This window comes from Melospiza georgiana, chromosome 1 (assembly GCF_028018845.1).
Source record: "Melospiza georgiana isolate bMelGeo1 chromosome 1, bMelGeo1.pri, whole genome shotgun sequence".
Classification (NCBI taxonomy): domain Eukaryota; kingdom Metazoa; phylum Chordata; class Aves; order Passeriformes; family Passerellidae; genus Melospiza; species Melospiza georgiana.
Genome location: NC_080430.1, coordinates 38,086,627 through 38,114,623, shown reverse-complemented (window position 1 = coordinate 38,114,623; position 27,997 = coordinate 38,086,627). Strand labels below are relative to the sequence as shown.

Genomic DNA, 27,997 nt, shown 5'->3' with positions numbered 1-27,997 from the left:
ATTGGCAATGCCTCAGGTGAAGAATTATTTATAACAGTGGTCATCACACTCCAATGAAAGCATAATTAGTTGGAGGATTTAGAACACATCCACTAATATGACAAGACATGAAAAAAATTCACTCAGCTAGGGAGAGTAAAAAGAACTGCATAGATGTACAGCAAAAAAGGCCAGGGAAATATAATTGGCAAAGGGAGTTAAAAGAGTTTAGTGACTAATTGATCTTTGTTTTCCTTGGTTTTGATAGACAAATAAATTTGACTAATTCTTCAGATTAATTTGATTTAAGTGATTTTTTGTTGGACTGCTTTGTGAAACAATTTTAACTGTAATGGTAGTGAAGTTCTGGAAGGAAATGTACAGACAGTTGAGGGGTGCCTGTTGGCAGAGAGTATTCACAAATTAGGCACCTGTTTCTGAGGCTGGACAAGAGATGGTGAATGTAATCCCACTCCTGAGAGATTATATGACATCTTGCCTGACTAATTTACAAATCTCTCTCTGTAGTTTGTAAGATATAATAGGGATTTCTTCATCCATACCCAATGACAGTCACACTTGGCCTGTGGTCTCTGTTTTACAAAGAGAGGGGAACTTTAAAATATTGGTCCATTAAGAACGAGGAAAGCCTGGTACAGTTAAATACTAGAAGTTATTTAGCATTTCACCCTTCTGATCTGAAATCTGTTGTTGGTCAATTTGCTTAAATGGTATTTGAAGCAATCAGTGCTATTTGCTTTAATCACTGTTCTGTTTGTGGCTGTAACCACAGGGTCTTATTCTTGCATGTTTGATTGTACATGCAAATGTACAACAATTATGGGTTAGATTCAGATTTACAATTAAGCTAGAGATTTACAATCCTGGTTTGGTATAAACCAAATAATTTCTGCATGAATTGTAGTGCTCAGCTTTTTTAAACAAAGTCACTTTTGGCAGGCATTATTAGCCATCAAGCACATTGATTGATTGATTGATTGATTGATTGATTATCTTGGGACATTTTATTTTTTTTCTTTCCAAAACCAATGTGCCTGTGTTATATGACAGGTTCATCAGCCTGGTTCTTTAAGGAAGATTATTTTGTGTTAATATTTACAGATGCTCAGGATCCTCTTAAAATCAGTATTACTATATGAAGGTATTGTATTGATTGCAGCAGTTGTACCTGAACAAACACAAAACTCCATCCAGATGAAACTTATTCATATACATATATATATGTATGAAGTTTATATATTTCTGTAACTGTCTCTCTATATATGCTATTTCTTTCTAATAATGCACCATCTTTCCTGTATTATGAAGTTAAAGTAAGGAAGAACAAATACTGATTCCAGTTACAGATTTACACATGATATTTATTTGAGGTCAGAATATGAGTCAGAATGGAAATACACTCAAAGTGGATATTTTTCCAGAGGTATTGGTCTGTGGTAGTCACTGTAAAAAGTAGCAAGTAATGGCAGAAAATGATTAGGCTGGAGATTTCTATGGGATATCTGGCATTTGCATCAATACTATATAGAAACTATAAAGAATTGCTAACATAGTATTTAATTAATTGATTTTTTGGCATTCTAATAGTCTAATCAAATAGCACTGAATTTTCTGCTTTTCAATTGCTTACATGAAGAATTTTGCAAGCAATCTGGTATAGCCTCTGCCTAGTATGATGTTCAGTGGAGTCTGTTTTTATTGGTTTAGCATGCATATGTAGTCTCTTTCCTAGACTACAGTTTTAAAGATGGTAATATGAATTGCAGTCAGATCCTGTGCAACTCTGGTCTTTCCCATACTAGAACATTCAAACTTTTTATTATTTTTATTTTCCTTTTTTTCAGTATTCATTTTGAAACAAAATCGTCCTTATTTTCTTATATATAACCTTTTTCATGTATGGAATAAGTAACTTAATTTCTAGATTATGAGAGCCAGAATAATCTGAATTTAAGAGTAGCAATAAATTTTCACATAACCTCCAGTTTCTTAAATCTTTCTATAATGCTTAAGTAGAAAGTATAAATAATTTCCTTTTTGTTGTATAAAGCACCTTTCCCATAATTTTCAGTTTCTATACTGTAATTTTATATACCTGTACAACACAGAAGCAGAAATTATTCATGTCTGACAGAGTACCTTGTTTGCCTTTGAAGTACTTTTGATGTTTGAACTCCAGGGTACTTTTGGAGTACTTTTGATGTTGAACTGAGTCCTGTGACTCATACAAGGTTGTGACTAGACTATTTCTTTGTCTTTTAAGCACTGGCAGCAATCTAAATACTCTGCATGACCCTCTGTAATTGCTGTGAGTGGTCTCCATATGGTCTGCAAGCTGTGGAGTTTGCTAGACAAACTCACTACACAAACTCTTGATAATCCTTGTCCTTATCTCCTCTCCTTTAATGAAAGTAACCGATTTTGTCTAGAAAATCTGTACTGTCCTAGAACATGGAGCAGCCTGGGGCTGTCAGGCCCACAGGGACATTGCCTCAGGTCAAGAAGGCAGTAGTATAGAAGAAGGTTTTAAGTGACTGAACTTTAAGAAAGAACATTCCTAATGTCAGCTGTTTTCTTAGGCGGTTGCTGGTGGGGACACATGGAGTGCCTTGGTGTCCACTGCATTCGTGTTACAAGAATTACACTTTCAAAATACACTCTCTAGCCACTTTCAACAGCAGTAGTAGAAGGGGGAGTGGATTAATGAAGCTCTGGAACAGGCTCCCAAGGGAAGCAGTTGGGTCACCATCCTTTAAGGTAAAAATGGGTAGAAGTTGTACTTAGGGACTTGGCAATGCTGTTGTAACAGTTGGGCTTGACAATCTCAAATGTCTTTTCTAATCTAAACTATTCTATATATCCAGAAGAAAGTAAAGTGTCATGCTTTCAGCTACCTGGTGCCTGAAAAAGAAGGGTTGAGGAGAAATGTCTATGTCAGCTGAATATCAGAGTTACTATAGAAAGAGATTAAAACATTCAGCTGATCATCAGGTGTTGCTGTGTAGGATTTAGTTCATGTCAAACTCAAACTTTTTTATAATTTTCATTTGGCAGCTCTTGCTTCCTACCTCTGTTCATCCTATTAGGTTATTTCATTTTCAAAGCTCTCACTTATTTTGATAAAACAAGTCAATTGTGCAGAAGGTTTGACATCTCTTTTAAATTACTAGAGTTTGCCAGAAATGATATGTGAATAGGCAATTGCTCTCTCTGATAGTGCTGTTTATAAATTGCAAAAGATTAATGGCTGGTATTCTGACTGTGGAATATGAAGACAAATTAGTTGAAAAGGTTTTTGCTTATGGCACTGAAGAGAACAGTTGCAGTATTTGCCCTTTTGGGGCCAACTTTTAACTTTAGGTGGGCGGGGATCTCAGAATTGCTAAGAGCTGAAGGAAAGGCAGAGTTGATAGCAGTTAATAAGACAGAAAGTCTGAAATAAAAGCAACCTCCCTCCATATCTGTGTGTGTTACTGTCAGAAATTTCCTTTTTCTCAGCAATGATTAAATTAATATGTAAGAAAGTATCAGAAAACATTGTACTGGGAGGCAGCATGCAGGCCTAAATGGTCTCCTAGGTCCTAGATCTTCCAAAATCTGCTTTGAGTGGATGATCTGTTACTCACTGAGATGTCTTCCAGGCAAATTACAAATGTGTTTCCAGTTGTTTCAATGGATTTGGTCCTGTAACTATGTTCTTTGAGTTACAACAGAGTCAGAAAGACTTTTTGCCTGGAGGAGGATGGAGGAATATATGAATGAAATTAAAATGGTATGGTTGGGCAGGTAGAGGCTAACCAGAGCTGCTTTAAAGTTTTTGGCTGGAATTGGGAAAGAAGACAGTGTTTAGTATGGTACATTGAAAACTGTACATTGAAAAACACCATTGTATACATGAGGGAATTAGTATACACAGGGGAAAAGGTAGTATAAAAGAGGGGGAAGGAAGTCTCTCTTCTGGTTCTGTATTGTGACATTCATGGAAAAATCTGCCTGTTTAAGCTACAAAGAGAGAAATCTCTTCACTTTTTGCCCTACACTTAGATGTGTTTGAGGCAGTTTTTTTCTGTCAACCTCTTCTGTTAACATGAAAAGTCAGTCAACTCTAACAAGAAATTGAAATTTAAGAATAATCGTGCTGGGGAGTTTTTACTGAAACCACTTTCCATAAGCAAGTCCTCACTTCAAATGAAAGAAAAATTTTAAATTCTTTGTTGTGCGATCTTCATCTATCTTTTTTTTTTTTAGTCTGTTCTAAGTTCTTACTTTCACATTTATTTTTAAAAATAAGAATTCATATAGCAGGGAGTCTGAGATTCTGGGTTATTAATAGTAGGTGCAGATAACATACTTCACTGTAAAAGTGGCGAAACATTGTCTCTTCCAGTTAGCAAGCAGTGACTCTTGGTTCACTTTCTCAGGCACAAATACGGACATAAAAATACCCCCAAAGACAAACAGACCAGAGTATATCCCAGTCTGGGATACAGAAAAAGTGAAGAAAATGTGCAGCAAATTGTATTTTTCATCAATTTCCCACCCCATCCCCCCACCCCCAAAAATTTCTTCTAAACATGCATTAAGAGTAAAATAGTGTTTTAGTAGTGCTTATACTTGGCTTTGGTTGATAATACTCTCTTTCAGCACCTATAAAATCTTTCCAAGTAATGTTACACAGACTCTGGACACCTTTTTTTTTTTTTTTTTTTCTCTTTTTGGTCTGTAAATTTGCACTCCCTTAGGTACCTGTAATATATTCTCCACTGTGTCGGTGCAGCCTCTTCTTGGAGCAAATATAATGTTTCCTTTTGAAAGAGTTGCTATTAAACACAACTGCCCCGATGTAAACAACTTCCACTTCAGAACCTCCAGGCCTGGCTTTTTCAGCTCCCAAGTTCTTTTTTCACTCCTCTCATGTCTTTTGCAGTCTCTGGAGATTTTGCTATTCTGTGTACTTACTTACATCACAGCTAACAGCTGGAAACCTTATCCTCTGAAGGAATGGAATGGCAACCCAATACCTCCTTTTAAAAGCTTTATATTGGAAGAAAAAACCACACATTTGAACTATACTTTTGAGGGCATATTGCCCACACCTGTGCTTTTTTTTTTTTTAGCTCAATTGAAACTGAAGTCTTTAAAGGTTTTAAATGGTTAAAAGGGGCTGACTTCTTTTCAGCAGAGAATTCAATATGGCACTTACACCTAACTCCCCCACAGACTTTATAATCTAAATTATGAATTCAAATCATGTATTTAAACTAAGGTAATGTTCTACTGGTAGACCATACAGGTACTTTCATATATATATAATTTTTTGATGAGGTGAACTCAAAGTATGATTTTAAAAATAGATTTAGTTCTGTTTTGTATTTAGATAGGTCTCATTGTGTTGTGGTGGGATAACTTTAGATACAAATGCATAGCAAATGTACTGAATTAATTTATGTTAGCAATTTTTAGATGGGTTTAAATGTTTCTTTTTATCCCTTAGAAAGGAGATTTTATAAGGTAGTCTCTGAACAGGTTTTATCCTTTCCCCAGCATAGCCTATTTTCTCTGCATCAGCGGACTTGTCATGATAATCAACTTTTTTGTCCCAACCATCAATCACTCCTGATTACAGCTGGGGAGAAGTTCTGTTCTGTTGATCAGCCCATCAGTGCACATAATGTTACACCTGGAGACAAGTGAAAATCATCCCTTGGTGGGAGAATCACTTGCCTTCAAGCCTTTTGTCTGAAGTATTTTAATTTACATTTAGAGTATTGAAATTGTCAGTGCTTGCTTTGATTTTTTTTATTTCTTTGACAAAAATAATAAGTTCAGTTGATCTTTCCCTGCATGATAGAAGAATGCTTTTCTATTTCAAATATCTTATGTTCTTTTTCACTTTATTGTACAAATATTGCAATAATTTTAACAATGTAAATTAAAAATAGAATTGTTATGTGCTGCTCCATTAGTAGAAATTAGAATTGTTATATGCTAGCCCCGAATTTTTGAAAAAGCAATTTTGTTGGCTTTTAATTAGATATCTTGTTAGGGTAATATCAGTATTCAAATTATCTGAAGGTTGTATAGCAATTTAATAGCAATTACATAATTAAAATCCAAAGGCATAATTCCTTTATTTAATGAATTCTTCTTATATTGGGGCCATTATTGAATAATTTTTTTTTCCTTGTAATAAAGGTGGTTTTCAGATGTCACAAGAAAGATGAAATTTCAGCTTGAGGAAGTGCCTTATGTTTTGCTAGTAATTAAATATGACTTTTAATTAGCTATCAGAATGACCAGATGTAGTTTAATTGTACCATTCTTTTTTTCATCTATGGTCACTTTTTATTTTAGATATCTTCTCTAAATAATCATTGTCACAAGTAAATCCTATCACATGTCAAAAAAACAACATATAAGACAACTATAAAGCTGATACTTCAGGGATTACAGGCTGAAGTGTAAATGAAGAAGAAAGAATGTGACAGGGTGGGGTGATAAGGATTTGATTAGCCATCGTGTTTTTACATAAAAAGCTTAATTAGCAGTAGCTCATTTTCCTATTCCTGCTGGTCATTTTCAGGACAGTGATATATTGCTTTTTTTGCTGTGAGCCATGCCACCCAATAGAAGGTGTTATGTTTTCATTAGCTGCAGACACTTCAGCATTATTATCTCTCACCTCAGTCTAACACCAATACAAAACATGTCTAAATCTCATCATTCAATAAGCCACTGGTATATGCAGTAGCTTTAAAACTATGGGATATTTGCTCAGATGTTTTGTTTCTTTTTAAATTGATGATAAAAGCACTAAATTGCAAATCAAATAATCACTGAGCCTCGGTCCTTATATTCTGTCTGCTTGAATACTTTGTTTGCCAAATACAGAATTTCATCAGTTGCATAGAAGTTGTTCTTCCAAAATTACAATCTGTTTGTTTTTATGGTTTAGTAATTAATCTGAGCATATGGCATATTTTTATTTTACAGATTCATCAATCTGTGTTACCTTTTCAAAGAGTCTCATCACTTGTTATAAAGAAAGGACAGAAAATTTTTTTTGCTGTTGAATAGATATTTTTAATGGGTTTTCAGTAATACAGTTCTAGACAAATAGCCCATCACAAGTCACCTGTCATCCTTCAATTTATTCTCTAGCATGTTTTTCATACCAGAGCCATACGTAAGGATAAATGGTTGTAATAAAATAGATTTCTAATGTAAACACATTCTGAGAAGAAGCAATAAATGAGTAAGAATATCTGAAGATGTCAGAAAACATGCAGTACATGGAAATAATTAATATTTAGGACACTGGGAGAATGAAGTTTTTTTTTTTATGCATTTAACAGTATTTTCTTTTGTGTAATTCTCAGGGGCAAGGAATTTTTTATTCCAAAATGATTTAACATGCCTAATCTGTATCTCTTCAGCGTGTAAAAAGGCTGTAAGAATGAAACATCCTTCACAGGAGAGCTAAGAAAATGCACATCATGTACATGTAAAAATTGTCCAGAAGTATTTTGGCTGTTCTTCCAGAGTCTGAGCTCCATGTCCTGATTGGTGACAGGCCTTACAGGCATGGTAAACCAGCGAGGCAAAAGACACAGGGAGAAGCCTGGGATATTTGTAGTCTTATTAGCTTCTCCTGTGCTAAATTAGTGCTGTTGGGGGTGGTGCTGCCACAAAAAAAAAACCAAAAAAAAAAAAAAAAAAAAAAAAAAAAAAAAAAAAAAAAAAACCAAAAAGCAAGAAACAAGGAGAGGACACACATTCAGAAGAAGAAAGCAGCAGATGCAGTGGCATTCTGCAATAAGGACCATGAGGAGTATGGACTGCAGTGAGAAAACAAAGGTTCTGGTCCAGACACTGACGTGTGTTGTTCTAAGGTCTGCAAGAGTGAGAAGGAGCTATATAGGAGAAGAAACAAACAAACAATATTGAGTAATGGGTGCAATGATGCAGAGTAGGAGATCAATATGTGGGAAAAAAGGACACTATGAGTTTATCATAGGTAATGATTAACATTTGGGGTATAGTGACAGAAATAGGTGATTTGAGAAATGGAAAATTTCAGGTGACAACATAAACTCAATTTATCTCAAAGTAGGAGAACAATTAGAGCCATCCAGAAGCTATTAATGCCGAATGATCCTAAAGCTATTTGTTGAAACCCAAGAAAAAGTTATCCCAAGGAAAGTACATCCAAATCCAGAGAGCAGAAAGGTTTGAAGACAGAATCTTGAAATACATGATCCTGACCACCACAAGTCTTTTTCTTTTTTTTTAACTGGGAGGAGGTTTGTCATCCTGACACTCTTCAGCTGGGGTTACTTAGGATTCAGAACTTTTCCAAAGTCAGCCTTAATTAATATTTTTTTTCTTACTCACTAATAAAACCTATACAGAAGTTAAAGTGGTTGAATTCTATGAGCCTTTTTCTGGTAGTTGCAGTAAGGAACAATGAGAGAAGCAGTTCTAGAATAGCTTAAATGGGCAACTGATTTAAATCTGGATTTTCAAAATGAGCAACGATTGTACATCATCTTTCTCAGAAAGTCTACTTGTATCCAAAATATGTTGATTTCTGCATTCCCTGATTAAGAAAGTAAAGGCAAAAATATTTGCCTTCCTTTCTCCTGCCCCTAATGATGTCCACATGTTGGCAATTTTTTACGGCTGCTGCTCCTGATATGAATAGTAAGAGATCGAGTCTCAGTGAGGAGGTATAAAAACTTAGAGAAATTGAACTATGAATTCTGACTCAAGTATTGAAACTGATCGTTGCAGTCATAAGAATCTGTGTATTTTGCAGGCATGATTCCTTTTTTCTGTAAAAAAGGTCCCACCAATTCCAAATATGCATTTTTAATTGAGTATGTATAGTCACAGAAAACTGAGGGGTTTGAACTATGGCTATGAAGCAGGATTTTCCTTGGCTGAGTGGGTAAGAGCAGCTCATTTCATTCCAGTATGTTATTAATAGAAGATTAATTACATTTAGGACAAGGCAGGGGCTCCTGGTGTTTCTGCAAGCTGTTTTGATACATTTTCAACCTGATAAGTGATGATAACTTGTAACCGGTGAGTGATGGGCTGGCCCTTGAGGACCTTTGGCTGGAGAGAAGCATAATTCTCTTTTATCAACACCAAAGGATAAATAAACAGGATGATGATTTTATCATTAACATCAAGTCATTTTCTGAAATTCTTGCACTGTAAATAGCCATACATTCAGATATATTATCATAGAATTCTAGAATCATTAAGGCTGAAAAAGACCTCAAAGACCATCAAGTCCAACTAAACAAAGTCCCCAAGTGCCACATCTGCACATTTTCTGCAAAAATAATGTTTAAATTCTCTTGCTGCCTCCTGTGGTAATATGCAGGACTAATAATTTGGTCAATGATGATCTGTCTGATCAGATAAAGGAGGTAAAGGGTCTCTCCTGTAAAATATCAAGGCTTATACCCATATTCCTGAACTTGTAAAATGTGGGATCTCAGCACAGCAGACCTGATGTGCAGAGTCACTGAGACCACCCTTGGGGGACTCGGAGGTCCTGGAATGTTGCCAGAAGTGTCTGGTGGCTGGACTTTGGTCCTGCACAGGAGACAACACCTGTATGAGGATGGGAGGATCACACTGGGATAAATGGTGAAGGGATAGGTTAATTATAGTGTGAAACACAGGTTTTAGAATTTCAGTACAGGGGGGTCTAGAGAAACAAGATGGAGGAATTGGGGCGTGTCCTGTCCTTCTTCTTCTTCTTGACCTCCATCTTCTGTGGTGATGGTGGCACTTTGGGATTGGTTCTTACTAAAAGTGCACTTGTCAATAAGGGTGAAAGGTATTGGGGAAAATAGGTAAATATCTTATGCGTAGTTTTGGGTATAAAGATAAGTGACCGCGCCAGGGGCTCTCAGTGTGCTCATGGCTGGCTGCTGTGCAGACCTCTGTCGGGCCGAGAGAAAATATTGTAGATAAACTAATAAACACTGAAGACCGAGAAAAAACCTGAAGACTCTTTTTGTCCTTTGGAGCGCGGGCTGTCCAAGGCCATCCCGAGCCTTTCCAGGCCATCAAAAACAGCCGAGAACGGGACAGTAAAAGTCATAGACCTGTTTGACTTACTGAAAGATTTTTGCACATGACTGAATAAACACTTGGGCTATAGAGTTACCATCATTAGCAGGTAACTGCTTGTCCTTCTACCATATTTGGGCTACTCAACACTTTGGCTTAGCCTGAAAGCTTTCAATTTTATTCCTGGCCAGTTTTCTGCCTAAAGCAGCCTGCTAGATTTCCCTTCTGTAAGCCTGAAGGTGCTAATGCATCTTAAACCACTCAGCTGGAAGTAATATCTAGTTTGTATTTGAAATGCAAAACACAAAAAGGAAGCCTGCAGAGTGGAAGGAAGGACAAGTAGCCTGCTAGGAATACAGAAAAATTGGGATACTGGTGGATGAGGAGCTCAGCATGACCTGTTGATGTGCACTTGTAGCCTAGGCAGAAAACTGAATCCTGGGCTGCATCAAAAACAAGGTGAGCAGCAGGTCGAGGTTCTGCCCCTCTGTCCCTCCTGGAGTGCTGTGTCCAGCTCTGGGAGCCCCAGCAGGACAAGGACATGGACTTGCTGGAGTGAGTGAATCCAAAGGAGGGCCATGGAAGTGATCAGAGGGCTGCAGCGCCTCTCCTATGAAGACAGGCTGGGAGAGTTAAGACTGTTCAGTCTGGAGGAGAGGAGGTTCTGGAAGGACCTTTCTGCAGTCTTCCAGTGCCTAAAGGGGGCCTACAAGAGAGTTGGAAAGGGATTATATGCAAGGGCATGTAGTGACAGGACTAGGAAGGATGACTTAATACTGAGACAGCTCTAGATCAGATATTCAAAATAAATTCTTTACTGTGAGGGTGATGAGGCACTTGAACAGAGAACTTGTGGATGGTCCATCCCTGGAAGTGTTCAAGGCCAGGCTGGATGGGATTTTGCATAAACTGGTGTAGTGGAAGTTTTCTCTGCCAGTGTCATAGCTGGTGGAAACAGGAGATCTTCAGATCCCTTACGAAAGGGACCCAAGCCATTTCAGTTCTGTGATGTGGCTGGTGGAGTAGGTGGCACACAGAGGAACCTCATCCATAGCTGGGAGTGGAGGCCTCTCAAGGCTCTGAGGAGACTGGGAATGTTGACTTGTCTCAGGCCAGTTAATTTGCCTCAGGCAGATAACTTACTGGCAAGTATTCATCATAATTTGGTAGATCATAGGAACCTACATCTACAAGTCCTTTCTTTTACAGTCACAATGTTTGCTGTCTGCTAATACCCTTCCAAATCCATGGTCTGAACTCACACCCTTAAGGTCTTTTCAAGGAAAGGGCTTTGTTTTCTTGGTCTATCTAAGGTTCGTTCGTGTCGAAATACCAGTCATTCTTGAAATTATTTATACTGCAAAGCACAGTCTTTGGGACATAAATTGAGTTATTTATTTTGTCTATTTATTTTTATTACATTTTGTTTGTATTTTTATTACGAGATAGACACAGATGTAATCCAGCTCTCGGATCAAAAGTGAGAAAGTATTTAAAATGAAAAAATAGTCTCAAAAGTTCAGTTGAGACTGAAAGTTCTAATGATTATCTGCCTTCTTCTGGTGTCATACTCCCTGGTGCTTCTGATATGCATTGTGTCTTTATATCTGTCCATAAAGTGCTGCACAAATTATTTGCAACTCTCTAGGAAAAGGGCAATGGATTATGTCTCTGTGACAAAACTGTGAGTCTCTTATAGCTGGATGTTTGCTGGGGATATATATCTATGTTTCAAGTGTACTCCACACTGGAAAGCTTTCCATCTAATATTATATTTCTGGTGAGATGGCAGCTTTCCATGCTGTGTGTGTAACTATATAAATACTTATATATATACACATACAATTACCTTTCTCAAACAGATTTGCTAAAATATAAAAGAAATTGGAAAATATTCCCATGCTTGTCTCTAGCAGTGTTAAGAAAAACCTAGTAAAAGAGAGCAGAAAAATCAAGTCATTTCTATTTGGGCTATTTTTTTTTTTTTGTTCTGGTGTTCTTAATTTTTATTTTCACTATTTTGTAGCATATATTTATGCACAAGATACCAGTAGCATCTGAATATTAGTATAAAGTGCCAACCAAGATGATGCAGTTACTAAAACAAATCCTATAGTGAGGCTAAGCATTTAACATATTCCAAGTTATGACACATTTTTGTGGTGAAAACAGAACTTTTTTTTTCTCAGCTGATGCGTTTCTGTGATGTACATTTGGTTTTGTTGGTGTAGTCAAAAGCTGTTCGTCCATCTTTAAATTCTTCACACTGTTTCCAGATGGAGCATTGCATTTTCTTTCAGTTGCCAGTCCAGAGTGAAATAAATGTCAACAGTTCTGTTGACTTAAGTGGTGCCAAGATTTCACCCACACAATCTAAACTCAACATGTTTGCTTTCTGTTTTGGTTTTATTTTTCTCTCTTTCATAGGAAGGAGGTCCTTGCCATTTCCAAAGGGCAAGGCAAATATCATGGTTCATTGTTTCCAGATTTTGGTGTATAATGATTTCATAAGTGTGAATGTTGAAACAGTTGCAGAACTTGTGCCCAAATATTGTTTTGTTGCAGGAAAAGTAATGAAGCATATTAGCTCTGGTCAAAAAATAACTTTGGGATCAATATGATGGATAACATGTCTGTTAGGAAGGTAACAGAACACAGCTGGGATTTGAATAAATGAACTGAGCCCTTCTTTTGCAACAGGGCTTCTACAATAATTTTCTAACTTCCTATCACTGATGATTTCAACATAGATTTCAAAGGAGGTTGTAATATTGAAGCAAATAGCTCATTCTTGAAGATCTTTTGTTGTTTTTAACACATTGAATTAGCTCATTACAGCTGAATGTGTAGTGGAAAATAGCATTTGTTTACACTGCAGAATTATAAAAATTACTTACCAGTAACAGAATAAGGAGCAATTTTCAAAAGCTAATCATATTTGTGCACTTATTTGCAAAAAGTAATCATGAATACATTCCCGAGAGAAAAAATAACTTACTGGTTTATGCAATTTAATAGAAATGTTAAGAATAACGTATGAAAGAAATTTTTTAGTGATCAGTTTTAAAAATTATAAAGCTATGGACATAAGAACCTGGCTGCCCCATATTGCTGCTTCACCTGTACTCAGTGGTGAAATCCAGAAATCATCCTGAAGCTCACTGAGCCCAAATCAAACTGTCCATGCACTCCAAATGTATGCCACCAGCTTGGAAACCCATGAGGAGATTTCCTTGTTGGGAGTTCTTGGCTTTTTTATATAGAAGTTTTCATTACAACATGCTCCATTGTATAAATTTGGGGTGCTGCAAAGCACACTGAGGCATGCTAATTATCCTAGCAGTGAGATGTCATGGATGCAAACTGAAAGCTATTCACAGTTTTAGTTATTCATTGGAGGTGAAGTTAAAGATTCCTATTTCCATTTTATTCAAAGAAGGTTCAGAAATCTCTACAAGTTTTTACTAAAGAAACCAGTTTTCTGAAAGTAATTTTTTAGGGACTGGGGAAGACGTACTGTCTTTTCCTTAGCTCTGCCATAGCAAAAGGAAGAGCAACATAAAAACAAGAGAGAACAAATAAATAAGTATAAATTTGTTAATCAGTTTTGTGAACAGATATGAAGAGATTTGCCTGCTCCAAAAACTTTGGAATCTCAGCATTAAATTTCTGTACCATTTGGAAATTTCACTCTTTAAGTAATCTCTGCCCAAACAAATGTCTTAGGTTTTAAATCCAGAAAGAGCTTTTATACCTGTCTAGTTTAACCTTTTTTTACTTTATACACCTTATGATTTCATATAACTGTTCCAGTTTTGAACCTGATAACCTGTGCTTGACTAGAGGAGATGAGAAACATTAAAGCCAATGTAGAAATATAGAGCATTTCTGAGACACTTCTCCTATAGCACTTCAACATCTAAAATGTCCAGTTGACTTCAGAAGCACTGTTCTTATCCAGTAAAGTTTATAGGATTGCAGCCAGTTTCTTTTGTCTTCAGTTTGGTTTTGTTCAATGGGGAAAAAAAAACCCAACAGATTTTCAGATTTCAGTGTAACATCAACTAAGTAGAAAGTTTTGTAGGAAGGAGACAAAATGTAACTGCAGTGTAAACAGTAAGTGATGTCAGAACATCTCTTTAAGTTTTATATAGTGTTTAATATCCCTAACTGTGGCTTCCTGCAGGGAACCTAACAACTTGAAGGAGTAAAGCTTTGTACTGGAAGGTATCATGGCCTCTTCTGTATTGACGGTAGTACAACAGCCTACATGTCTCATTAAATAAACCTCAGTTTTCAGCCTTCACTACTTTTGGAACAACTTGATCTATCCACATATATGTATTACTTTAAGAACCAACAATATTAATTGATTTAATGGCTAACTCTAATGGCAGATTTAATGACTTGCTCACAAGCAGGTCTGTGAGCTCTAGGTATGTGTTAAAGTAATGATACAAAGTGCTAAGGCTCTGTGCTGGTTGGTAGAAGAGCAGTGGCAAATCTTACAGGTACATACAGTATTTTGTGAAGTTCACCGAGACCCTTAATATGTTCACAGAATCACTCAAGGATAACTGAAAACAAGGCAAAACAAATTAAAAATATATAAAGGAATAAATAGAACTGTATTGTAGACTGACTGATCTTCAATTTCCTGTGTCCTATAAACCTTTGTTCCCTTTGGATTATTTTCTCAAAATATTTTCTCCTTGCCTAATTGTTTAGAAAAAACTGGTTTTAATAGAAATTTTCTTTCTTGGTATGGTACTAGTTTTTATCACCACTAAGCTATTTATGTTCTATTTATATTGATTCATAACATAAAACATTTTACTTTTGTTTCTAGTTGGTAGCATTTATTAGTTTTACTTATTTTCCTTTTTTTTTTTTTTTTATGTAATGTGTATTTCTGCCTAGAGAGAGAAGTCTTATGGATGCACCTATAGTGGCACTTTTTAAGCAAATTACTGGCATAGAACTCTTTTAGACATACAAAATGTGTCTAAATAAGCAAACAACTAGTGAATAAGAGTTCTTTTATTACAAGGAAACACACTGCCTCTCTATGGATGTTTCTGTACATGGAAGGCTTGGGTGCCTTTCAAGCTATTAAGAAAGAATCTATAAACTCTTCCCTCCTTGTGCACCTATGCAAACTTTTCACAGTGGAAAAGTTCAAATGATATTTTATGTATATTTACAGTCTTCTAGAAGAAGACTGGAGATTTAACCTGGGAACCTACAGTCAAGCTCACATAAAATAGAGTTGTAATCAGGAAATTTGAGCATTTATATTTCTTTTTGTGGGTTTTGAATTTCTGCTTATGGGTGGGAGCTGATTTAAAGGACATTGGAAATATTTACAGTAAATAATTATTGAAATATATATTGAGAATCCAAAATGAAAAATCTGTGAAACTGTATGTTTTTATGAAATAATTGGGAAGTTGAATCAACATTTTTCTGAACACAAAACTGAAACTTGAAAAGCTTTTAGTAATTATAGTATTAAAAACAGTGATTGCAATAAGAGTATTAAGACTGTGTTTAGGAGCAGTTACAATGACTCTGTGGACTCTCTTTTATGGTTTTGTATATAGAAATCATATTAACTTGTAATTTCAAATATAAGGTTCAAATCATAAGGAAGCGCTTTTTGAGCTTTTACCGTTTTATGAAATTTCTTGTAGTATTTTTGTGTCTGACCATTACTCTTCCATGATGCTTTGCTTCAGTCAAAAAAAAACCAGAAACTCAGAATTCAATGAGATTTTTATCGTGAAGGTAAACAGACAGAAATAGTTTCCTTGGCAACAGAAAGCAGGTGAAAACACTCAGACAAGGTACTCCAAACCCACCTACTCAACTCTCTTTAGTTATAAGTTCACAAGATGCATGCTGAGGGAATCAAGTGGGTTTTGTTCAAACAGTGAAAAGTTTCTAAATTAAATGAGTGTCTGGGCAGGTAAGTGCATGTGTAGATCCTTGACTCCAATTAGGTATTGTGAACAAGCTCTTATTCAAACAGGTGGTGGCTCCGTATCCAACACTGTCATTCTTTTGGTGGCACCAGAAAAAACTGAACTTTTCAGAACTATTCAGAAAATTGATGTTAAGTTCAACAGGATCCCTTGTTTTTTAAATAATCATAATTTGTGTATAACCTGAATATTGAACTAAATTTACATTATTAATACAATGTTTAAAAATATGTTGTAGTGCACACTGCTAGTGCAAGGAATCTGGGGTACATTTCTACAAAATACCAGTAGCATATATTGTTTGTTCAAGTTGTCCATTTGGAATATATCAGTTCCAGATTCAAATATGAAAGCATATTATATTTACTAAGCTGAATGAATATATGCTTCATTTTATGATATGCATAACTCATAGCAGTGTGTATAGATTAACTTTTTTTGGTATATAATTCTAATATTAATCTGAGATTAATCACTTGGTTGATCTAAATGAAAAAAAATACCAAATGAGTTTAATATTTTCTTGAAATTCTAGCTACACTAAGATTTGCTATGGGGAAAATAAATGATGATGCTAATGAATACAGTAAAGATGAGATTAAATGTTAAAGTTAATTTTATTGATGACAGTAGTTTTCAAAAGACCATGTTTCATCTCCCCATTTAAATAGCATCCCCCTAAACAACCATATTACTTTGGAAAACAGAATGTATAAAATTCCAGATTCTAGAACTTGATAACCTTGTCAAAATAAGCTTAAAACTGCTTTTTCTTAACAATAAAAAGGATAAAATAGATGGCAAAATAAATGGCCTGTTTATTGTATTTCAACGTGTAACAAAATTTTGTTGTGCTGCATGAAGTACTGGTGTCCTTAAAGGAAAAATGCCAGGTATGAGAACTGATTGATAACTTGAGTTATATTCCCTTCAGTATATATATTTTGGCACAGTGTATGTTGCCTCAGAATGCAGTGCTATATTCAGGCAGATTTTTGTATCTTGCCTAAATTATTTCAGGTAATGTCACACTCAATGGCAGTTTATAGTGAAAGCAGATGCCTGGTCATAAAAATACTGTCCTATGGAACAAGTGAAGTTAGGTATGAAATTTTTACCTTCTTCATCTGACCAAGATAAAACAAGTTTTGCTTTCCATAAGAAAATATTATATTCCTTTTCATAATGAAAATGAAATTGATTTTACTAAACAATGGATGGTTCTACCATAAGAATGGTGTCGATGCCAATCTCTCACAATGTGATGCAGGCTTTTGCCCGGTGCAATCTCTCACCATTATAGAAATTACTCTGGAAGAAGCTCAAGAACAGGGATTGGGCAAATTAATTATGCAAGGATGCTAGTGAGCTCAGGAAGCACTCATTCACTCTGATCAGTGAGTCTCAGGATACATTCATGAGTATACTGAATAAACGCTTTGGGAAGGAGAAGAGGGAGCAGAAAGAGGGAGATTTCTTTCCATAGAAAGATAAATACCTGGAGAATAATATATTGGAGCATTTTGTTCTGCCATAACGACAGAGAATTCTTCTGGGTTGTTTTCTTCAGAAAAGACCTTTGTGGTTCTTGACCTGTTATTGTATATTTGGTTCTACAGAAAGGGTGAATTGATCGATCACAATTTAGGGGGCAAAAGCCTTCTCTCAGAACATATCTGAAAGAAATCGTGTTACACATATCCTTGGTGTTTAGTACCGCAATTACACCTGAGTGAATAAAGTAATTGGATTACAGAGTTGTGTTGTGATAGACTGCTCAAAAAATTTAAATGATACAACTCAGAAGATATAAGTAAGCTTAGCAGAAGGTAGAAATAATGATAGGCAATGTTTATCTTCACCATTATTGACTGCAGATTGAATTTGTATGTATCAGGCAGAAATTAGGATACTTGTTCAATATGAACCATGTCATCATGTTGACATCATCTTTCAAAATTACATTACATGTTTTTACTTAATCTCCTATTGTGCTAAGGCTTGCAAAGGTAATTAAATGTTTCATCTACAGTGTCTGTGAAACTGCTAAAGTCTGTGGAGTTTTTCTGTTTTCTAGTGGGTAAGCACAGGACTTGGGTGTAATTCTGGATTTCTCATGTGCACTCACTGACCAAACAGAGGGCCTTGCAAGAAAATATTTTTTTTTTTTAATTTAATATATTCTCATGTAAAAAGTTACCTATTAAATGGAGTAACTATATTTCTATGAAAAAGACTGCACAATCCTCTACAAAATTTTTAGCTGTTTCTCACTCTTAGAGCCCTGCTTTAGGCTGAACCAAGTGTTGGGCATCTCAGCTGAACCAAGTGTTGGGCTGTTAGACTTTCTCCCTGTAAACTTCCCCAGTTTCCTTACAGGAGAAGTTCCATGGAGATCAGCTCTGGTTATGTAAATGACATGTAACTGGTAGGATACAGATGTCTCAGCTGCATCCTTCCCTGCAACCTTCCCTGGGCAATGCTGTCGTCACTGGCTGGTCAGGCTTTGGAGTCACTAGAAAATGACACACTTGTTCCAAAAATAAGAAGGTCATTTGAATTTTATCACTTTCTTGTAGGCTTAGGACACCAGTAAAATTATTTTTCAAATACTTATTGACAGCCCAACTATAGGAAAATATTTGTACTTGGAAGTTATGGTAGTGTGTGATAGACCTCTCATAAGCAATTTCCCTGACTTCATCAAGAACAGAGGCCTTCTTGGCTTATGCAGTTATGTATTATAACTGTGCATGTGTGCCCAGCTCACTGACAGTATTAGTTTGAACTGGGAATCTAATTTTTTGTTATTGTTTTAGAGCTTTTTGGTCTGGAGAATCCTGACATCAGTTGCTGTATTAGCCAAAATTACTACTATTGTATTGTGAATAATAACAGAGGTGGGGGTAGCATCCATTAGCTGGTAGGAAAAAAAAAAAAAAAAGAAAGATAGCATGAACTTCTGTAGTCCCAGACAGACAGAATAGACTTTCCAGCACTCTCAGCCTTCTCAATTTTGTGCTTTCTTAGGGTGAAGGCAGGCTGTAGCCTTGCTACTAGTTAGCCAAGTAAAAGCATGGAGCCTTACCAACAACAGACATCTTTCAAAATGCATTGTGAAAGAGAAAGACATAATGCAAGATTTTGCAAGAAAGAATCAGTGGAACACATCCACTACACCTTCTGCAAAAGGTTTCTTTTATTTGAACTGGCCTTGATTATGAAAGTGTCGCCTAGAGGGAGTGATTAAGGCAGGAAAACAATCTGTAAGAAGAATGGTAACATGAGGTGGATCAGGAGGGATATGAAAAAGAAGATGCAGTGCTGCAGAGTTAAAAATTCTCTGAGAATAGGACAAGACATGTTTTTTTTCTCGATGCAAAAACTAACCATAATGTTTTTGTTGGACCACTGCCTAAAGAACATAAGTGAGAAGGCATATAATCCAGTGAAGTACATTAGTCAGGCAGACAAACTTATACTGAAGACTGCCATGTAGATATGTTGTCTGTAATTGCAAAAGAATACTGTCTGGATTGTTTAAAACAGACAATCTAGATCTAATTTCATCTTTCTCAATGTATTTTACACATTTCAATTTGCTTGATAATATGATGTTGTGATGGTGATTGTGGTACAATGCTGCACTTAAGCAAGGAAAATACAGCTGAGTTTTACACTCCGGGTCTGTTTTCTAACTGTTCACATCTGCATACAGTATTTTTATTGTTTTGTAGTATGTTTAACTTTATGTGTGGTTATAACATAAATACACAGACAGATTTTATAGACAAATCCTTTTTTATATTTGAGCAATTTGTCAAGTTTATAAAATATATGGCTTAGAAAGGTCCCTAACTTTTTAACACTGATACATGGAACCAGATGAAAATATTAGGACATGCTTAAATTGACTTGTACTGCCAAATAAGTAGGAAGTTGTTACAAGTAACATTGAAAAGTGATTTGCTAGCAGACATTTTGCCACTTCATTGAAGTAGTTCCCACAGACCAAAGTTGGTCTACATGCAATTTTTAGGATCAAGGTCCTCAAAATTTATTTGAGGATCCTTGAGTTTTCAATTTAGGTACAAAGTAGTAATAAAAATTATTATAATTAAATTATTTATTTATATAATTAAATTAATTATATAATATTACTATATTTCATATTATTTACATCATGCATAGTTATATATCACTATAATAAATAAAAATATTTTTTTATCTTTGTGTTGGACATCTTTTTCAAGAATGGATTTTGTTTCCTAAAGTTCTCTATAACATTACACTAGCAATATTTCACGTATTTCTGACGCTTCATCACTGGCGTTAGCTGACAGTGACTTGTCTTTGCAGTGCTAGGGTTAATTCTGTGCATCAAACATGGAAACTGTGGTGAAGGAAGAAAGTAAACTCATTCCTAAAGTATTCCTCTAATGTATTCTTTTGTAAAAGTGTTCCAGAAGGAAATTCTTCTCACTTTTCTGAAATGATACACTCTCTTCATTCAGTTAAGCATCATGGTTAGCAGCAAAAACTAGTACTTAACTTGTTTTTCACTCTTCTGCTGTCTCCTATTATTGCTTAATTCAGCATGAAAGTTGGGAATAATTATATTTTATGATCTATCTTGTTTATGTATTCATCCTACAAGTAAATACTCTTTCAGCAATGAATTTTATATGCTACAAGTAAAAGCCATTTAAGCAGTAAGGATGATTTGGTCCTCTTATGGCTGCAAGAAATGGTTCAGTGAGGTACCATATTTTATGTTGCTTTCCTGGAAAATATGTTTATTGATGTTTTTGCATCTCCTTCATCTTATTCCTGCATGGAAAGATAATGACAGAACTCTTTTTTCTTATTTTTTTGGAGTCTTTTTAATTAGGGCTTCAGTTCAGTTGTAAAAGTTCAGCATAATCTAATTTGGAGCTGGTTAAAGGCTTAGGAGCAATCTGTTTGCTCTCACATAGAACTCCCATTAACATGCCAGCTACAGTTATATTGAAACAAGCTTAGATGGCTTCATGTCCCCACAGAGGAAAGAGATTTAAACTTTGACATAAAAAGACTTGAAGACCTTATTTAAATAGAGGCTGGGTAGACTGGCAGCACTCTGTGGGAAGTGAGTTATGGAAAGCTCTGAGTAGCAGCTATCATACCTGTAAATTCCAGCAATGTGTTTCCACTTTAGAGCAATTTCATTCATATATTTCAGACAAGTGAAAAGGTCACCAATTTCTGCATAGGTCCTCATTATGTATTCCTTCAGCATCCAACATACAACTTGAGATGAGGTTTGTGGAACTAAAGCTGAGAGAATTTGGAGAGCTGTGGATGAAGAATAATTAAACTTAATAATAATAAATAATAAACAGAATAATAAAAGTCTGCCAACAATTCTGTGAAGAAAGCTGAGATTTATATCAAACTAATATCAGCATTCATAGTTAAGTATTAAGGACCACGTTGTGAAACTGTTTCAGATGTTTGACCAGTGACACTGTTAGTTAAGGGAAAAAGTGCAGTCAGAATCTGAAGCTCACTGATAATTAAATTTGACTAGAAACTCTAAAATTAGTTGACATGATAGCAACACAGGGGTGTAAAGTATTATGTAATTTTTAATGGATCATTGTAACTTAACACTGGTCTTTTGGTTTGATTATAATTAACATCCTCTGACTGTTTGTATTTGGCTTACAGTATGTCTCAATGTTATGTGTTGAGAATTGTAAAAGGTGCATGATTGTGCTGTTTCTGTTCAAGTTGTTTCTAATTAAGTACTTCACTGTCCAGTGTTCTTTCAATAAGGGTACCTAATACAAGATTTACATTATTTTAGGTATAGAGAAACTGGCTTTCAACCAAACTGAATGATGCATCTCAATATCCAAGAGAGAGTGTGTGTGTGTACATCTACACATGTATACATTTACACAAATATTGTGAATTGGTTTTAGACAAGGGCTCCTAATCACCTTACACTTTTCAAATCTCAGGCATCTGGAAGGAATCAAGACTTTTCATGTAAGCTGAAAGTGATAATTCCCTCTATGTATCCTTAGAGTCATAGTTAATCACTAGAACTCTTCTCCCCAAAATTTAGGACAACAAATAGCATTCAATAACGGTCTAATGACTAATAAATGCCAGATAATACAGCATTCTTCTACCTGCATGAGCAGCTTAATGATGGGAATGACTGTGTCTTTTTATCCCATTTGATGCTTTAGGTTTATAGTCACTAAATTCCATATATATATATATATATATATATATATATAGATTATTTTGATTCCACAGTAGAAAGCATCTGCCTTTGTTTTATGTTCTAAGTATCTTCTATTGTTTCACATTTTCTAAAACGAAAATACTGACCTTATGGGTCCTTGAGCTGACCCAGAATTGTTGCTTTTCATTTTTTTCAGTTCTGTAATAGATAAATTTTGACTACCTTTCTGAAGTCTTAACTTCTATTTCAAGTAATAATGGAGATACTTTCCATAAAGTTTGAATTTCAAAAGAAAAGATATAAGCAATTTTTCATATTGTCAACTTATCAATTGAAGTACTGTGTTTCTTATAAGACTTTAAATAATTAGTGAAGAAAAATATTCTGAATATTCATCCAAATTTTCTAGTGTTTTTTGTATAAAGTTTAATTGATAAAATACTAATCTTAAAATATTCTTGCACATATAGTAAATGAATAAATTTGGTAGTAGCTCATAAAATAGTAAAGTTATTTGTAATGTAATGCATGAATTTTAATAGCAGTGCATATACAAATGTATTTTAGCTTAGCAATATGAAGTAGCCAAAATGTATTTGGAACTGTGACAGGATTTGTGGGAGCTTTCTCCTTCGAAAGGATGCTCCTGGCTTTGAATTTCAAACACTAGCTTTTGTAGCAGGTGAACAAAAGTAATTCTCTATTTTAAATTTTTTTAAAATTTATTTTAAAAGAGCCAGATAATTCCATGTCTGCCTCACATTCAGTTAAGTCTCTGCTGATGGGCTTTGAAGTGTTTTATATTTTGCTTTCTTTTGTTTGGGCTTTAGTTTTGGGCTGGGGTATTTTTGGATTTTTTTTTTTACTGTCAGTCTGCTGAGAAGTTGCTGATACCACTGTCAGTAGTAAACTGTTCTTTGAAGGAAGCTTTGATAAAAATTCTAGTTTGAAATAGAAACTTGAAAAGTACAAAGCTATCAGGGGGAGAATACCATTCTCCCCGTTGCCTGAGATTTTTTTTTTTAATGTGAAAGCAGTATAAATCTTAATAGAAAAACTAATGGTAGCAAGGTAGACTAAAACAACATAATTTTGGTGTGAAATTAATCTACTGTTATACAGTAATATACTGTATTAATTGAATTTGCGTGGCTCTAGTACTTTTTCCGTCGTTTTCCAAGCATCATTCTAATTATAATTTTCTGTTTGGTCACTACTTGGATAATGTAAGCGGTACCCATTATTGAAAGGTAGTCTGTATTTGTACTAATACAGAGAATGCCAGTTTAGAAATGAGCCTGATTGCATGGTTCATTTTGTTCTCCTTTGTAGAGCCAGGCTGCGGCCCACTACAAAGGCACTAAACATGCCAAGAAGCTCAAAGCACTGGAAGCCATGAAAAATAAGCAGAAATCTGTTACTACCAAGGACAGCGCAAAGACTACCTTCACTTCCATCACTACCAATACCATCAATACCAGCTCTGACAAAACAGGTTAAGCGACAATCTTTGTTGGTTTCGTTTGGTTTAGTTTTGATTTGGCTTATATTTTTTTTTTCTTCTTGTTAAATTCCATGTCTGTTTGGTTATGTGCTTGCCACATTGATTCATGCTCGATCCATCTTTCTGTGTGATATTGATTTCTTTAAGTCCTTTCAGTAGGCTGGTGATAGTCTGATAGTCATGTAGCTGATTTCTCTTAGTGAAAAGAGGCTTGACATTCTTCCTATGATGGAATGCAGTACTCATTACTTGATTAACATATCAGCTGATCTAAACCTCTGTATGCACTATCTCTTTATCAGTAATTATATATGGCACATTTCTTTTAACCACAATGTAAAAAATTGCGCTATTTGTGTCTAGAAGCCTCTTAAAAATCATTTGCAGTAAAAACCTAATTTTCATAAATTTCAAACATTGCATTATTTTTTTTAAATGGCTATTGCATGGTTTTGAAATGGAAAAGAGCTGTATAACCTCTATTCCTCACAATCAGGTAAGTGCTATTGATGCCAATTATTCTGCTTAAAAGAGTCTTCATACTGAAAGAATATTGTTTAATTTATTGTGTGGGTAAAAGTTACTCCTTTTCAAATAAAATCTACATATTTTAAAGTCAGCAGGATTTGGTTGTTATGGCATTTTAAATAGGCAGCTATTGTTGGAAATTTCAAAAGAAGATTATAAGGTCACTAAGAGGTAGTCTAGTGTCTCAGAAGGTGTGACTGCTCTTGTGTATAAAGGCATAAAGTTTGTATCTTTAGACATAATCAATCCCCCTCCCCAACCAAGCCAAAAATAACCACGGGAGAAAAACCCCAAAGTTGTGAAACATCAGATTCCTGATATATATAACAACATACCTACTGATGATGAAAATGGCTCATTTGGAACCACTTCTGATCCAGTAAGTTCAGCATTGTAAATGGATGTACAGTAACCAACTATAATACAACAGGAAAGTACCTTGCAAGCACATGCAGTACTTGCTTGAAGGCACATCTTCACTATGTTTGTTATAGACAGATAGCTCTATGTCTCTCTCCACAAATATATCTTAGTTATAACTTACTATTATAGGCACTGTTTTCTTTTTCCTATGCAGATTTATAACATAATTATGATGGCTTTAAGAAATATTTGCTACATTGTTTTTGTCTTTGTTCCACAAAGAAGAAAAAGGAAAATATTCTGAGACATTTTGTGTGATGAAAGAAATTAAGTATGAGAAAATAGAAAAAATGTCAAAAGTTACTTGGGAAAATAGGTGTTTGTAAATATACAAATACCTTAAAAAGTGCCTTGTGATGTTACTTGTTGAGATATTCAGGACAGGAAGGAGGATGTTGTGTGAAAGAGTGATTTATTGTTTACCAAATATTATCTAGTGGTTGAAGAAAATAAGTGAAGAAAAGGAAGACCTTTTAAAGCTTTAAAGTGTATTATTCAAAAGCTTTCATCTTATGCTGTGTAATTTTGAAGGATTTTCCAATGTACCTTAAAACCAATCTGAGTTTTTCTGTCAAGCTTTGCATTAGATCCCTGACAAGATATATGAACTGTCCTGTATCCAAGGTCAGTAGTCTAGATCAGTTTTCATATCAGCATAAGTAAGAAAATATCAGAAATCCCGCTGCACTCATACTCAACAGTGGGAGTTGGAGTTTCTTCAGTGGTTGCAAATTCCTGGATTCATGTCATAGAATGTTTGTAAACATATGTTTATGTATATGAATACATATATTTATTCTGTGTTAGAAACACTGACCCTAATGGGGTTCTAAGTTACGTATTTTTGTTAATTGGCAAAAAACAAAAAAAATCTTACAATTTCTTAAATTATTGAGAGCCATATTCAACAGCTGCCAAAAACCCTATTCAACCATTTGCATTCAAAGTAAGGTAGGCAGTTCTATCCAGATGCAGTTATTACAGATCAGCATTGATGTGACTGGCAACAGAATAAAGTTCTTGGCATAAATTATCTTTTGTCAAGAATGTATACATGGTGAGGGGAAAAAAATTTGGGTAGCCAAAAGGATGAAATTTTCTGTCTACTACGAAACGTCAAAATTTTCATAAATTGGATTTTATTTCCTTTCTGGTTGTTCTTATGTCCTGTATTAGCTTGATAGAACTTTTAAGGGCAAAATTATTCTGAACAGCAGAATATATTGCACTGTGTGAGTGTCTACATTTGGAAATTATCACTGTGTCAGGGTTTGACCCGGAAACAGGATTTCTGGGATGCTGTAGATAGGGCCAATGAGTGCTCAGATTTGAATATTGCCATCTGGCCCAACCACTGGGCATTGGATGCACCTCTGAGAACACAGGGTAAAAGCAGGGCTCTCCCCCTGGCAGTTCCTCTTTGGATTTCCAGCGGGAAGGAGTTGGGTCTCTCCCCCGGCCCAGTTGCTGGCCAGGCGGGGAGAGGGGAAAAGCCATGCGGCCGGGCCCGGGAGAGGTAGGCCTGCCCCCCCCCAAGGGTGGAAGGAAGAAGTAAAGAAATGCCGGGAAGCAATGGGCAGCCTGTTCCCCCCCCCTCCTTTGAGACAGACAGAGAGAGAGAGTGCAGCCTGTGTTTGTGGCCGTTACCTTGAAATTTAGTAAACATGTGCTGGCAGCAGGCAGCCCGGCTGAGGAGATGGGGGGGGGTGCAGCCAGGAGTCCAGCCGCTTGGAGGAGTTTTTAACCCTTCCTGGAGAATGAAAACTTAACAGAACATTAATCCTTCCTAGACGAGTGATGAAGGTCTGGACCAGAGAGAGAGAGAGTGAGAGATGTTAGAAGAATGGAGAAGAGGGAGTGGCATTTTATGCTGGACTCTTTTGTGTAGCCATGGACAGAGCCATGTTTCCCTGTGATACAGAGACTGAGTCCAGGGGGAGAAATGTCCCAGAGCCAAAGAAGATTCAGTGTGGGTACCCCTCGGCCCCAGGGGGTATATAAAATATGGGGGGTGATAGATGTCCCAAAGGTGAAAGACTGTGCTTTTCTGGAACTGGACAAAGCATCCTTTAAAAGACAACCCTGGAAGCAGCCCTGATTCTTGTTCGGTGGTGAGAGCACCGGAACAAGGACGGAAAAGGCCACCACGACACATGGAAGGACTCCCTCTCCTCTTGAGGAACTGGAAGTTGAGCATTCTAAAGGGTGGTGCTGGACCCAGAATTGGTGATTTTGGAAGATGTATTGTATTGGGAATTTAGGGGGGAGGAGAGTGTTTTTGTGAGGTTTTCATTTTCCTTGTCTTTTTCTTTTTCTTTTGTGTGTAGTTTAGTAATTGTTTTTGTAGTTTAGTTAATGAACTTTTCTTTTTTTTCAAGTGAGAGCCTGCTTTGTTTGTTCCTGGTCAAAATCTCACAGCAGACACCAGAGAAAGTGTATTTTCATGGGGGCATTTGGCCTTGTGCCAGTGTCAAACCTTGACACACTGTAAAAGTCAAACATCGTGATAGTAGTATGCAGCTCTGAGGGAATAGTTGTACTAACGAATATAACTCATAAATTAATCTTTTGTAACTAGATGAAAGTTACTAAGTCCATGTACTTGTGATCATTTGGAACAAAAGATTTTTCTACAATATTTTAAAACTGTCTGCTGAAGATTAATAGTTTATCCCAAATAGACTGAGGATAGGGTCGAGTACATATCACTTCTTATATATCATCTACAGCAGGGGTTAAATGCTGAATTTCATGTCAGCCACAGCATATTGGTCAGGGCTTCAGATCACTGGTTCTGTGTGCCCTTAGCAGCTACAGTAAACAAAATGTTATCAGGAAATCTGTGCTGCTATGCAATAAAGGATTGTGAAAAAAATCACATAGTATGCAAACTGATTCAAGGGCTAAAGCTGTAATTTGTGATGTTTCTTATTCTGGGACTATTTTGTTAGATGTGATGCCAGCACATGTTATTGACACTGTGCAGCTCACAATATAATCTAACTCCTTAAAACCTCTCACACAGGATTCCTGGTGTTTAAATTATGTGTTAAAGAGAAAACATTAAATATGAGGGCTTTCTTCTCATTCTGTGAATGTTGTTAATTTTTTTTTTTCCTACTCACTTTTGGAATTATTAGAAGGCTTGAACTTAAAAAGTTTTTGAGAAATTAAACATCATGAAGACATCATATAATGGCAATGCCATTCTTGAGATGTGAGAACCTT

The 27,997-nt window shown here is 35.7% G+C and overlaps 1 protein-coding gene across 3 annotated transcripts in view; it reads left to right on the top strand.

Annotated features, from left to right (window-relative positions):
• The window catches only part of ZNF385D (zinc finger protein 385D), a 412,937-nt gene that overhangs the window by 323,051 nt on the left and 61,889 nt on the right, over positions 1-27,997 (top strand). For all 3 annotated transcript variants that reach the window (XM_058031333.1, XM_058031341.1, XM_058031349.1), the window contains one exon: positions 23,647-23,809. In XM_058031333.1, the coding sequence (XP_057887316.1) occupies positions 23,647-23,809 (163 nt within the window). The remainder of the gene's footprint in view (positions 1-23,646; positions 23,810-27,997) is intronic.